Source organism: Amblyomma maculatum, chromosome 10, assembly GCF_055883805.1.
Source record: "Amblyomma maculatum isolate TAMU_Amacu chromosome 10, ASM5588380v1, whole genome shotgun sequence".
In the NCBI taxonomy this organism is placed as follows: Eukaryota; Metazoa; Arthropoda; class Arachnida; order Ixodida; family Ixodidae; genus Amblyomma; species Amblyomma maculatum.
The window spans coordinates 149,233,643-149,246,529 of NC_139353.1; the positions used below are offsets into that span (position 1 = coordinate 149,233,643).

The 12,887-nt window shown below is 46.7% G+C and overlaps 1 protein-coding gene across 2 annotated transcripts in view; it reads left to right on the forward strand.

Moving 5' to 3' along the window:
• The first annotated feature begins 860 nt into the window (after positions 1–860).
• LOC146177704 (uncharacterized) overlaps positions 861–12,887 on the forward strand; it is a 32,781-nt gene continuing 20,754 nt past the window's right edge. Inside the window, exons 1-3 of one of the 2 annotated variants that reach the window (XM_084580550.1) lie at positions 861–1,029; positions 3,980–4,209; positions 6,538–6,732. In XM_084580550.1, the coding sequence (XP_084436676.1) occupies positions 931–1,029; positions 3,980–4,209; positions 6,538–6,732 (524 nt within the window). In that variant the 5' untranslated portion in view covers positions 861–930. The remainder of the gene's footprint in view (positions 1,030–3,979; positions 4,210–6,537; positions 6,733–12,887) is intronic. The other variant, XM_084580549.1, reaches the window with a different exon arrangement.

Sequence of the window (12,887 nt, forward strand, 5' to 3'; positions counted from 1 at the left end):
ATTTTGTTATCACGAGGATTTCATGAAGAACGTGAATGAGCGGTGGTCGCTTTCCCACACTTAAAGATTTCATTGTCGTGAAGCGTCTATGTAAGTAATCGTGAATTAATAAAGCCTGGCTTTCTATGCAGCACAGCTTCACTCATTTATGCCCTTAGTGGAATGCCTCAAGCCATGTGATTCTATCCATGTGCTTGCCGAATTCACTTGAAGGCCCTTGTTCACAAATGTGCCCGAAGAAATAAGCCCCAGAATGCGTTTACATGACGCGCGACGAAAGACTAGGCTAACGACGACGGAGGCAGGACGATGCTATGATAAGGTGGTTAAAGATGCCGTAACATTTCAGTTAACGTAAAACTTGACTGTAGAAATCCATGTCAAGTTGGCTGAACAGTTACGGTGTCCATTTTTCTGCCTTATCCGAGCATCGTTCTGCCTCCGTCGTTGTTGGCCTTGTTTTTCGTTCAAAAGTAAAAAGACGATCAAATTCCCCGCCAAAAGCACGTCCCTGTGACGTCACAAGCAACGTCACGTGATTGTTGTGCCTCACAGTTCGCAGGGGGCGCTGGGAGACTAAAGCCTCGCTCAGAGTCGACACCTATGGGAGTTACGCTACCATTTGTTCTTCTACCATGTTACTACCGCGTTAATAGCATATAAATGTAGCAAGTATAAAATATTTTGTTAGACAATAACTAAAATGACAAGATAAAGTTTTAAGCATTACTTTTATGCACTCTTGAATATGCATATTATTAACAAAAATACAACAGGTACAAAAAGCAGGGACGGCTGGGGAAATCCCTGACCGTGCTGAACCTAGGTACCCATCAGCCGTCATGGGGAAAGTGGGCGGAGCCTCGCGGGTTCAGCTCGCTATTCACTACGCTCCCATCTTGCACGAGGTGTGAATGCGCTCTGCCTGGCATGCAAAACTCGGGTGAAGCGCAAGACTCTCTGCTGCGGCCACAGCTGATGGGCCACACACTGCAAACCCGTTGGAGAGTACTGGCACACTACTCCCTTGTAAGTTGATCTGATTAATTGCTACAGTGTTAGTAATGAATGCGTTGGAACTAGTTGCCCGCTCAGGAGATGGTGCTGGTTTCAGTATATGTCAAGCTGTGACATTACTTTCAATGGTTAGCTGGTGGCAAATTGGAGAGGGGATATCCTGCTCTCCACTTGTACGGCAGAGAAGAATGTGTACGTTGAGTAATGGATGGGATGGGGTCTTTGGGTTATTCTTGGGGGGGGGGGGGGGGGGGGATACCGGACACGGGTTATGCCGGCCTTAATTCGCGGCGGCACTCTTGGTGTCCGGGGGAAGGGTAGATGGGATGTTGGGAGGGGGAGGGGGGGTCATCATCGTCGTCGTGGAGTCGCTCTCGTCGTCCTTGTCATTGGCTCCGTCGCCAGCGCTGTGGCCAGCAGGTCAGCAGGCCCGGTGGTGGGCTACAGTCTTGCAGCCAGGCCGGACTCCTCCAGGAAGGCCAGCAGGAGCCGGTGGGCTGCCAGGGGGCTCCTGGCCGGGCAGAGCAGGTGCTCCTCGGTGGCAGCAGGAAGTCCGAGGGCCCGGTAGCCTGCCTCCATCTTGCGACGGTGGTGGGCGTGTGCCGGGCACACGCAGAGGAGGTGCCCCAGCGTTCCTGCATCACCGCAGGAGGGGCATGCTGGGGTGGGGGCCCGGCCACGGACATACATCTCCGTGGGCGTCCAGGAACCTCCGGTGCGGAGGCGTAGGAGGAGAGCTCGTTCCCTGCGGGCGAGCTTGTCGGACAGGCGGTGAAAGCCCTCCCCTCGGCGATCCGCCGATCGGGGTGCAGGGCCCTCACGGCCTTCTTGAGGGGGAGCCTGGAAAAGTCAAAGGCAGATACATGATCAGTCATACTTACCTGGTCGGAGTGGGCCGCTTTGGCAAGTGCGTCGGCCTCATCGTTGCCCTGGATGCCCGCATGGCCCGGGATCCAGTGCAGTAAGATGCAGTGCAGTACAGTAAGATGCAGTGCAGTAAGGTGCAGTGCAGTAAGAGTACGTGTAAACCATGTACCGCTGTTGGCAGGTTGCACAGTGGAGAGAGGAAAATCTTCCTCTCCGCTTCTAGGGGAGAGGAGGTGAAACCAGAAGTTGGTGGCCACGGAAAGAACCGATGCAGTGGCTGTTGTGGACAGAGGAGGTCCTGACATGGGTGGAGGGATGTCACCCTGAGGGTGATTGCCATGCAGCAACTCATGGGTGGTTACCGAGGAAGGTGGAGGGCCCCATCAGCCAATGCCAATTAGTTTTCATTGACAAATGCACTATACCAGCTATCTTGACTCTTCAAGCATTGAGAAGACTTAACCGCAACAAAAATTTTTTGTTCTGTGGAGGGAGTGTTTTTTTAGTAGGACATCAAGAGGGAGTACTAAAAATGAAACATGGAATTCGTAATAGAAGCGATTATGTCAGGAATGGACTCTCAAAACGTTTTATTTTTTATTTATTTTTACTACAAGCTACTACTTGCTCGCATGATGAAAACTGGTCTTTTTTTTAAGACGTTGGATGCAGTAGAGTATTTATGTAAAGTGGGCCTGCGCTTTTCAGTACTTGTTTGTGTGTGATTATGCTGTGCAGATTGGGTTTCTACATTGGGGGAGGGGACCACTTACGCATGTTGGTATTCATACGACTTCGCTACAAAACGGGAGATGTTGACAAAGGAGACTTGTTTATAAAATTGCTAACCTTGCCACAAACACTGCTTGAATACATGTCAGCACCTATGTTAGTGGTCTGTATCAAAGGTGTTGATAACAGCTTGTTCTTGGTCGGCAAAAGTTGATTGCTTGGATCTTTTTATGTTTGGCAGCAAAAAAAAAATGCATTTGTAACACTGAGGTAATTGGATTTCAAGGAAATTCATGCCACTCGAGTGATCATTGTTGAATGGCGATGGGGTTCAGCTTGTCGGCAAGTGCAAAAAATTTGTCATTCTTACAGTTTGCTTGTGAAAAATTACCGGGAATGGCGATAGTACTTGTATTTTGTTTTCCCCGTAAACTTAAAGGATGCTGTTTTCATTGGCAATGGTCTCTTTGTATTCAACACATGGTAAGCTGTCATCTGGCCAGATTCAGCCTGTCTTCACGGTGCAATTTTGTCTACTTAAATATAATAAGTGAGCAAATTTTCACAGTTAGTGTGCTGAGAAGTACGCTCATGGGATCACCCAAGCCGAGCACTGGAATTTTGCGTGCCGTCACTCTCATTAGCTAAGCTGTTTCATGACGTCCACCACCGGGATCCTAGCATTCCCCGTCTGAAGCTCACACCGTCAATATATCGCAGGCATGCATCTGGCAGGTGAGAAAGTGGGGCGCAGGTTAGTCAGCGTGTTGTGTGATGTCACGAGACCAGATGACATGATCGAGTTGGAATGGGCTGCCACCTCAGGCAGCTCCTTTCATATGGAACCGCAAAATTAGAATTGAATGCCATCGGATATTGTGTGCCATCCACCTGATTGGCTGAACTGTTTTGTGACGTCACAACTATGTGGTCTCGAGCAAGTAATTAAAGTCTGGTATATGCTCAGCCAATGGCTTACTATGACCCGAGCTTTGACCTTGACTTGATCTTTAATTTAATCTTTACCTTAATTAGCCATGATCCAAACCAGTACTTCTCAGAACACTGCCACTGGCGTAACCAGGTTAAGCCTCTTCTAATTTTCTAGATCACCTATCAAACTTTAAGCTTGACTTAACCTTTACCTTTACCTTAATTAGCCATGATCCAAACCAGTACTTCTCAGAACACTGCCACTGGCGTAATCAGGTTAAGCCTCTTCTAATTTTCTAGATCACCTATCACTACAGCACTGCTGACTCGTCTCATTACTCCAGTCTTGTTCGTCTTTGCATCCAGTTTTGATGCTTTGTTAACTGTGCAGCACACTCGATAGGCTAACCTGCGTCTTTTTTTGTCGCAGCCTTGGAAGCAACGCCTGCAGCTCTTACTGTCAACGACGGCATCAGTGTTGAGCCTTTGTACCTCACTGATGTTGGTCATGGCCTTTTTGAAGAACGACTGTGTGCTTGCCCGTTACGGCACAAAGTTGGGCTTAGCCAACGTGGTAGTGAGCATGCCACCCACGCATCTGCTGCGGTCAGCCGGCTTCGTGTTATCTTCCAGCTCTGTGCTGCTTGCAGGACGTCGACGGTAATCTTCAGCACTTTTAACTTTGTTCTGGGCTTTTCTTTTTTTTTTTTACTTTAATGGGACATAGCACTGAGCAAAATGTTTCATGAAATTGTGGTGGAAATAAAAAGATCTTGCCTCATTTAGTACTGTACAGATCGAGCACTACAGTATCCAAAAATGAAGATTTATAATTTTAGTGTGGCACTAAAAATTGCATAAAACCAGCTGAAGTGACTTCTTGCGGGGAAACGGTGTCATTATCAGCGTAGTACCCCACGTGACCACATCTCAGGAAAATTATCACTAACATTTTTAAGTTGATGGTGTTCTTTTTTTCTTTTCTTTTTTTCAGGGGTTCTTGTTCTGTATTTGTGCTCTCTCGAGTGTCCTTTAATATAAATCATTCCTCCTTTCACATTGCCTATGATGTGTCTCTAGCGCCTCTCACTCATGGTGCCACAGGGCTGTGAATTCCTTGACTGAAGCGGTAACCACAGTCCGTTAAAACTTTATTGACGAGGCATACATTCTACAGGCATACAGAACAACCCTGCAAAATGTGAGGAGTGTAGTTTCAGTATACTAGAAGCACAGAACCGGACCTACAAAGGGTTAGAAACTGTGAGAAAAAGTGGGGGGGCGTGGTGGCAGCGTTTGGCGAGCGGGGCACTGCTTGCATGCTGGTAGGTGGTGCTACAAGAGATGCATCGCTGGCCTTAAAGCTGTGTATTCGTGCTTCTATGTTATGAATAATAAGCTTACCTACTTTAATGTTTTGTCTTTCTAATCATGGACATATCAGACTATTTCATGATCCTTTTCGTGCTCAATATATCCAGGTTTGACTGTATTTCCAGTCTCTCCTCATTGGTCATACCCAGACCTGGCCTCCTTTGAGAAGTCATTTGAATAACCTGTGCGAGACCCGTAGCGTTCAAATTAGTGTGCTGCTGATACCATAGACTTGTGTCGTGCATTGTGCAAGGTTGCGCTGACAGTTCGAATGGTTTGGATTTTCGATTTATCGCGGTTTTACTGTGCCTCATATTTAGATGATTTGCATGAAACATTAGGGCACCTTATCTGAGTCCAGGGCCTAGCTTCTTCACTGTATGTCGGAGCAGCTGGCAATGAGCAGGTCAGAAAGATGCTCATGTTTTCACCACCCTTCTGGCCGTGCACATAGCAGCCACTATGACCTTGGTACAAACTGTGTAGTATATGGATGCTGCTTATGTATGATTCAGACAAAAAAACAATCTGTAGTGTTAGCGCTCCTGCCGTTTGTTTTATTGCGAAAGCTTTAATAGCTTATTTAAAAGTCAAATATATAGAAATTACAATGACATGATCGGTGTCACAGCATGTAGCATCACATGTGGAAAAGTGAAAAACGAGTTGAGAGAGAGAGAAAGCCTGGCAGAATGCATATGCTCATTGAGAGAATAGAGCTCATGCCAATTGCTATGGCAGTAGAGGTGGCTATCACAGAATGCCTCGTGTATCAGTGCATCAGCTGCGATGGCAGAGTACACTATAGAGGCAGCACCAACGGAAGCCAGTTGCTCACAAGTGCTAGGTAGTGTTCGTATGATGCGCAAAGATTATCACGTGACACATGCTGTAGCATGAAGTATACGTCATCAATTGCAGTGGCGATAAAGGAGCAGTCACTCACGGTTGTTATGAATAGTAGTAGTAGTAGTAGTAGTAGTTAGTAGCCTGTGTTGGGATGGAGCATACTTTGCGGCTGTGTTCTTGTGTGCTGACGTCGTGGGTGTCATTGCCTTGGAGCGTCAGTACAATCGCAAGTTGGCAACCAATGAGTGGACGCCCACGTGTTCAGGAGTATAGCGCCGTCACAAAGAGGTTGTTATTTTGGACTAGGCCACAAAGTGCGGAGGATATGTGGCTTGCCAAGCCAGGTGCCAGGGAGTACAGATGCCACTGCAAAGAGGAGAGGGTAACATATTATGCTCGAAGATTTGGCATGTTTTCCGAGCTTAATAATATAACACGTGAGGAAACCGGTGACTGCAAATTAAGGCTCTGTATGCACCACTGAGCAGTCGCCTGTAAAATGCTGAAACAAGACTTGTGCTCCATACCTCTCAACCACTAATGGCAATCTGCTAGTTAACGACAGCTTTCTCTGAACTATCTGATATTTGAATATGCTTACCTGTAAATTTTTTTAGAAGACATGGTGGTATTTTTAAATATTCTTTAAAAATGTGTTCTGCCTATTTTGGTTGAAGAAACTTGCATGTAGCAACAGGAAGCCACATTTGCTCTCTTCACTGGTAGCCATCACTTATTTTCCTCTTTTTTTTTTTTCCTTTGCAGGCTTGGGCGTACAGCTTTAGTTCCGTGCTTCCTTTGGCTGCAGTTTGAGGCGTACCACAATTTTGAAGGGGGAAGGTGGTTGAACACATTCTACATGGCATGGTTGCAGCTTGCCCTTGCTTGCGCCACATTCGTCTTAGCTTTTGCTCACACTTTGTTCCTCATCAAGATCCAGCTGCGTGGCGGTGCGTTCAGGTAAGCAGAGCGCTCTGTTGCTTATTTTTTTGCTGGGAATAGAGCAGGCTTTGTTCCATCTATCACGTTACTTTCTCTAAGCCATAGAGAATGCTGTTGCATTAGCATAGCAAAGCACCGTGAATCAATGTACCAACATTTTGCTCACATTTTATTTGTCACGTGTGATTGTTTGTATGTGTTGAAAGAATTTTTTTTCAAGTAATGTGACTTCCTTTTTTTTACTTCTCATGCATACCCATTTTATGTGGAGAGTTTCAGAGAAATTAGTTATTGCTACAAAAGGGCTGCTGCATATGCCAGTAGCCTGTCATGTTGTCTGAACTACAGTGAGCTCATGATAATGAGAAAACTAAAAAAATTGACCGTTATAACCACTTATGATCAGAAATCACCCACACACATCCATATTTGCTTTGGATGCAAACAGTAGTTGTTGTAGAATGCAGGTACTAGTACCAAAAAATTAACATTTGACTCCCTATTCAGCTGCTAAATTGGTGCATCGTGCGTTAGGTATGGTAATGAAATCCAATAGCAGCTGTGACTTCATGATCGCGCAGTGCATGAATCAAACTGCTACGCATACATTGGGTTAGATCGCCTATCCAGACAGCGGTGCTCCCGCTTTTCAAAGAATTGTCAAGATTGTTAACTGCGCTAATTTTTACTTGTTCACGAGAGCACCCACTTCGAATACTTGTCTCAGATCTGCTGCTTCGTCACAAGACTTGGGCTTTTCGATTTGCCGGTATTGTGACAATCCACTCAGCTTAAGAATGCTCCATAAATGCACTTCTGCCTTATCGCACGGTCGGCCGCTGTCAGCATTGTTGCCAGTTTCTTTTCTTCTCTCTCTCTCTCTCTCTTTCGCTTCAGCATCTGGCACCATCTTCCGACACACTGTATCAACTTGGCATCCAGGATCGGTGCACACGAAGTGGTCATTGCCAATCGCGGATGCCGCAAGCGTCTGCAAAACTTTTGTTAGCTCTCGGCATTGTTCTACTTCCAGATTTTAGAATTTTTCAGTGGCGCGGCTATAGTAGTACTAAAATGAGACTTTCATTCAGCCAAAAATTACAGGTTGAACACGTTGACAACTTGAGCGACCAGTCGATGCTGTTTTTCTTCTTCTGCGCCAAGCAAGTCTAGCCAGGCAGTTGGGCAGTAGCAGAGGCAATGGGATAGATTTGCATAGGTAGTGGGACATTTAAGACAGGACGGGTCAGATCAATAGCAATTAAAGAGGTTATAAGCATAGTGAAAGTGGTCTGCTATTCTGCAATTTCTTTGCCATCGACAATGGCATTCTGTGTTGCTCATACTCAGAGATCACACTGTAAGTTCATCAACCGGATCAGCATCACTACTGCATTGAACACCTCTGTTCTAAGGTAATGATGATGCACCTGCAGAATTTAGGTTTCGCCTCACTGTTGCCCTATTAACTCTGGGTCTCCAAGCATATTGTTGGGACGCGGGTCTTAATATCGCGAAAAATGGTCAAAAATGGCAATTCTTAAAAATTGCTGTTTTGAAGTCTTCAATGTCCCGACTATGCCTCTACAAAATATTATAGCTCAATTCCTACTCAAAGTATTAAAATAACGGCAATTTAGAAACGTCGGTGAGCCGAAATTGAACGCCAAACGCGAAAATTTGCACCATTTTCAAGCCGCCGTAGCTCCGCGCGGCGCGAACCGATAGGCGCCATCTTAGACTCGTTTGAAAGCTCGTTTCCCGCTCTCTCTCCTGGCGTCTCTCAACACGCTGTAGGTGTTCGCACAGCCACGGCCGGTCTCGAAGGAGAGAGCGCGCGCTCTTTCTTACAGCCTTCTCAATCGCGGCGGGAACAATGGGAACTTTTCTCCTTGAGTTACGCTCTCGGCCACCGCAAGGGGCGCGACCTGCTCACTGTTCGCTCCGCGTCTGCTTCAGCGGCGGCGGGAGGCTTTTGCCTGGCTTCGCGCTGTCGCTCGCGAGTTTCGTGGTGAGTGCAGCCCCGAAATTAAAAAGCACAGATGGTAGATGCTGCAGCGGCATGTCGTCAACGTACCACACGTGAATGGATATAAAAAACATTGTCGTTCAGCAAACGCTCGACAAGCATAGCATACGTTGCGGCACGGTAGCTACTTTTGTCCATTTTAATCCAAATTTTCGCCAAGCCTGTACAAGAATAGGAACAAAAAGAAAACAATGAACAGTGATCACATCGAAGCTTCTTCAAGGCTAACATGACAGCAACTCGTCTGCAACAGCAAAACGGTCTTTCAGCGCTAGATGCGAAACCATTCATGTAGCACCGAAGATGAAAATAATTTCATAAATTGCGAAATGCTTACATGATATAAAGTATTAGTATAACAGTCAAAGTAAACGTTGTAGGGTTGAGTTTTGAATGTTATTACAATTCATATATTAGGCAATGTGTGGTATTATAAACAATATTTTAATTTTGCAAATAAACATTGTTTTAATGAAATTTTTGCACAATATTATGCTTATTATGAAAACAAAAAATGGTTTGATATACATGACACCACTTGTGCTCGAAGGGGTAAAAAATGCCAATAAATGATGAAGGTGATACTCGATGTAGTGGCTTACAAATGAGCTCACCTGCTATATCGAAAGTATGCAAGAAACTTCTAAAGCGTTAAAGAAGGACACTCTCACTGAAGACTCATTTCAAGCCTTATTTAGCGATCCATTGAGACTCTCTTCGGGAAAGTATAGGTTAATGTGCGGAAGTGAATGACATATGCTAGATGCGAGGGCCGTAACAGTTAGCGGCACATGACTACATTGTCAAGACGGGTGTTTCATCTGAGAGCAAAATCAAGGCACTGAAGGAAGTGATGGCATCTCCTACCATCCCATTTCCCACTGTCACATATTCCGGTTCACCTTATACGTCGCTGGACATATCGTTTAGTTAATCAACTTCGGGTGTGACGCTTGCGCTATTCTTCTTGAAACTAGGGAAAGAAGCAGCCCCATGTAGTACGCTGTTCTACGAGGACAGTGTTCTAGTGGACTGCATTATCCGAAACCAGAGCTTAATTGTTGCCCTATTGGACAAGCTTTTTTTTTTTTTGAAAAAGCTGCCGTGAACCTACTACACACAAATGTCCTCGAAGTACTTAAGATCCTGATTCAGTCAGCATTTCAGAACTCAACACTGAGTTGCCCGAAAGGAATTGACAACAGGTAGGTTATTAAGTCCGCTTCTTTGATATTTGAAAAATTTCTCAGAATTCGTCTTCTCAATTAATTACACCAGGAAAGTGACAGAGAAGACCGAGAGGCTAACTCCTTGGTCAAATATTTAGGGGAATCCCCCAAGGTGGAGTAGATCTGTAATAAGGGAGTAATTACTAAAAAACTACGAAGTTTCTGAGAAAGCTGTATAGCTTTCCTTTGTAGCCGTATGGCTGCGCTTGGCTGGATGCAATGAGTAATTACTCCCTTATTACAAATCTACTCCACCTTGGGGGATTCCCCTAAATATTTGACCAACACCATTCCCACTTCGAGTTATAGATCAATTCGCTCTCGCCCTACCATCTGATCTGCTGACCGTCCTGGTTAGCTCAGTCGGTAGAGCGACTGCCCCAAAAAGGCGGTGGTGCCGAGTTCGATTCCCGGATCAGGACGAATTTTTCTTTAACTACGAAGTTTCTGAGAAAGCTGTATAGCTTTCCTTTGTAGCCGTAAGGCTAACTCCTTATGTGTACAAGCCGTGTAGGAAGATTTTGAGCCTGAATTTTCCAGACGCAGGTCGCATTTTGATGAATTGATGAGTATATAGTGCAATGTGTAACTTTGAAGAACAATTTTTTTATTGTTTGCCGCTCTTTTCGATTCTGCTCAACTGTTTATGCACATTTCCTTGATTAATAGTAGTCGCGACTCGCGAGACTACATATACATCTTCTGTCTTTCAACCGACTGATATATGTTTTGAACGAAGCTAGAACAGCCCACTCCACTAGACAATAGAAATTTTTACTATACGAGTAAATTTTTGTTCTTTACTCTGAATCTGAGACGTGCCATGATTTTTTGCCGGTGCCTCTTCTGATCTAAACGAAAACGGTAGCGGTTGACAGAATCTCCACCCAACAGTTCACCACGCACTCACGTCAGGTCACGCTACACCTGCTTAAAACATTCAAAGGCAGATTACATAGCCTGGTAAATTTATTTTTGTACAAAACTTAGGGGTAAGAAATGTTGAAGTGTTCCTGAAGCTTCATTCGACCGTGCAAGGCCGCACTGACGAAGGAGCGCGCGCGTGAGCGGATTGTTGACTGTATTTTATTCCTCGTACACGACAAATATTCGATGTTGATTACGGATTTTGCATAAACCATGAGGGGCGAAATGTCAGGACCTGCCGGTTGCAACCGACGCGGGCGAAGCTAAAAGCGAGCGCGCGTTTCCCTTGAGCGTGAACGGCTGTAGCGGAGGAGCAGCAGTGGGGCGGTGGCGACCCCACCGAGGCGCGGCGGCCGGTAGAAACAGACCCCATTGGAGAGGCCGTAAGAGAAGAGAAGCGCTCTCTCCCTCGAGACCGGCCGTGGCACAGCACAGCCACGGCCGCTCAATGGAGGCGCACTTGGGTGCGGCCCGTCGCGTCGCCCAGAAGAGCCGTATTGCGCCTAGTTCTCATCGCCACCGCTGCGGCGCCACCACTCCGGGACGAGTCTGGGCGGAGAGCTGCGAGCAGCGGCCGTGGCTGTGCTTTCGTTTCGGCGTCCGCGTGGTCGGCGCTTGCTCAATTTAGGATTAAGAGCGGCGTTTCACACAGTATGTTATGCTATGTGCAAGTTTGCTATTGATAAGGTGATAGCGGAAAAGTCATCATCACTAGGCTTTTCCAAGTCATTCGTGGTCTTCCGTTTACAACGAGAACGATGCAGTCGTGTGCTTCGCTGAGTGCGCACCCATTTATTTGCATTTCGACCACTGTAATAACGTATAGGGAACCAAAGCTGGAGTTTGCTCCGCGACACCAGCGCTCTGTTTCCAGCGGAGCGGAGAGGAACTACAAAACCTACGCGCATCCGCGCCCGCGCTGCGCGTGGCTGTCTGCGGAGTCTGCGCAGCCCGCTCGCTCGGGAGCGCGTGCTACGTTCAGCCGCGCGTGCACGCGGAGCGAGAGAAGGAGAGTGAGCACGAGGGGGGTAGTGGCGCGTTCTCGCGCGCAAAGCCGGCGCTCTTTGCCAGTGGGATTTCTTAATTTTGCTTTTTTCTGTGCCCCGGCTGACATAGAGGCTGGCTGGAAGCATGTTTTTTATCGGTGCTTTTGAAAGCAAGAAATTATGATTAATTGATCGCCGGACATTGTTTTCAAAGAGCGCTTGTTGGCAGGCTCAGACATACATAAAAAAAAAAAATGAACGCGAATTCGCTGCTTGAAGGTGGGAGGCAAACGACAGGTATCTTGAAGGACTTGAGGCGGCACGGCACCTCTTGATGCCTCTGTCCATGTTCACAGAATGAAGGGTCCAGCCTTCGAGTGCTCCTTCCTTTCCCTTTGTGACTGGTCACTTGAAAGGGGCCTATTCAGCTCTTTGGGGACAAACGTTTTAGGCAGTGCTGCCGGCGCCGTGAGGCCTGTTTTCGGCGCGTTTAGGATGCGTTCCCTACAAAGGCACAAAGCATGCCGCCTTACCCTTTGGTTCCTGCCGACACCGGCCAGGGGAAGTTCACTGCTGCGGCGCTGCCATCCGAAATCAATGACCTAGCTACCGTTAACGATGAGGGGTTTCTTAACTACCTGGGTCATTCCCCAGAAGCCGAGGCATGCCATTCTTTCGGCAGTTTCCTCTCTACGAGACGAACAGCGAGGAAATGTCTGACGACTTTCCATGCAGACGGGGACATCTCTCCACGGAAATCTTTGTCTTCTTAATTCCACTGTTACGCGGCGCGATTCCTAGTTCAGTTATCTCCTATAGCGAACGCGCTTGTTTTGAGCTCCCGAAGCAGGATCGCGTATGAGGATAGGATGATTGATGTAAAGTGATCGCATTAATGACGAATATCTGTTTCTTGAGGCCGACCCGGTTCCACGATGGCTGCTTCAGCACCGCCAGTTAGAGAAGTACGACACACGAACGGTACGAGATATCCCCCCCCCC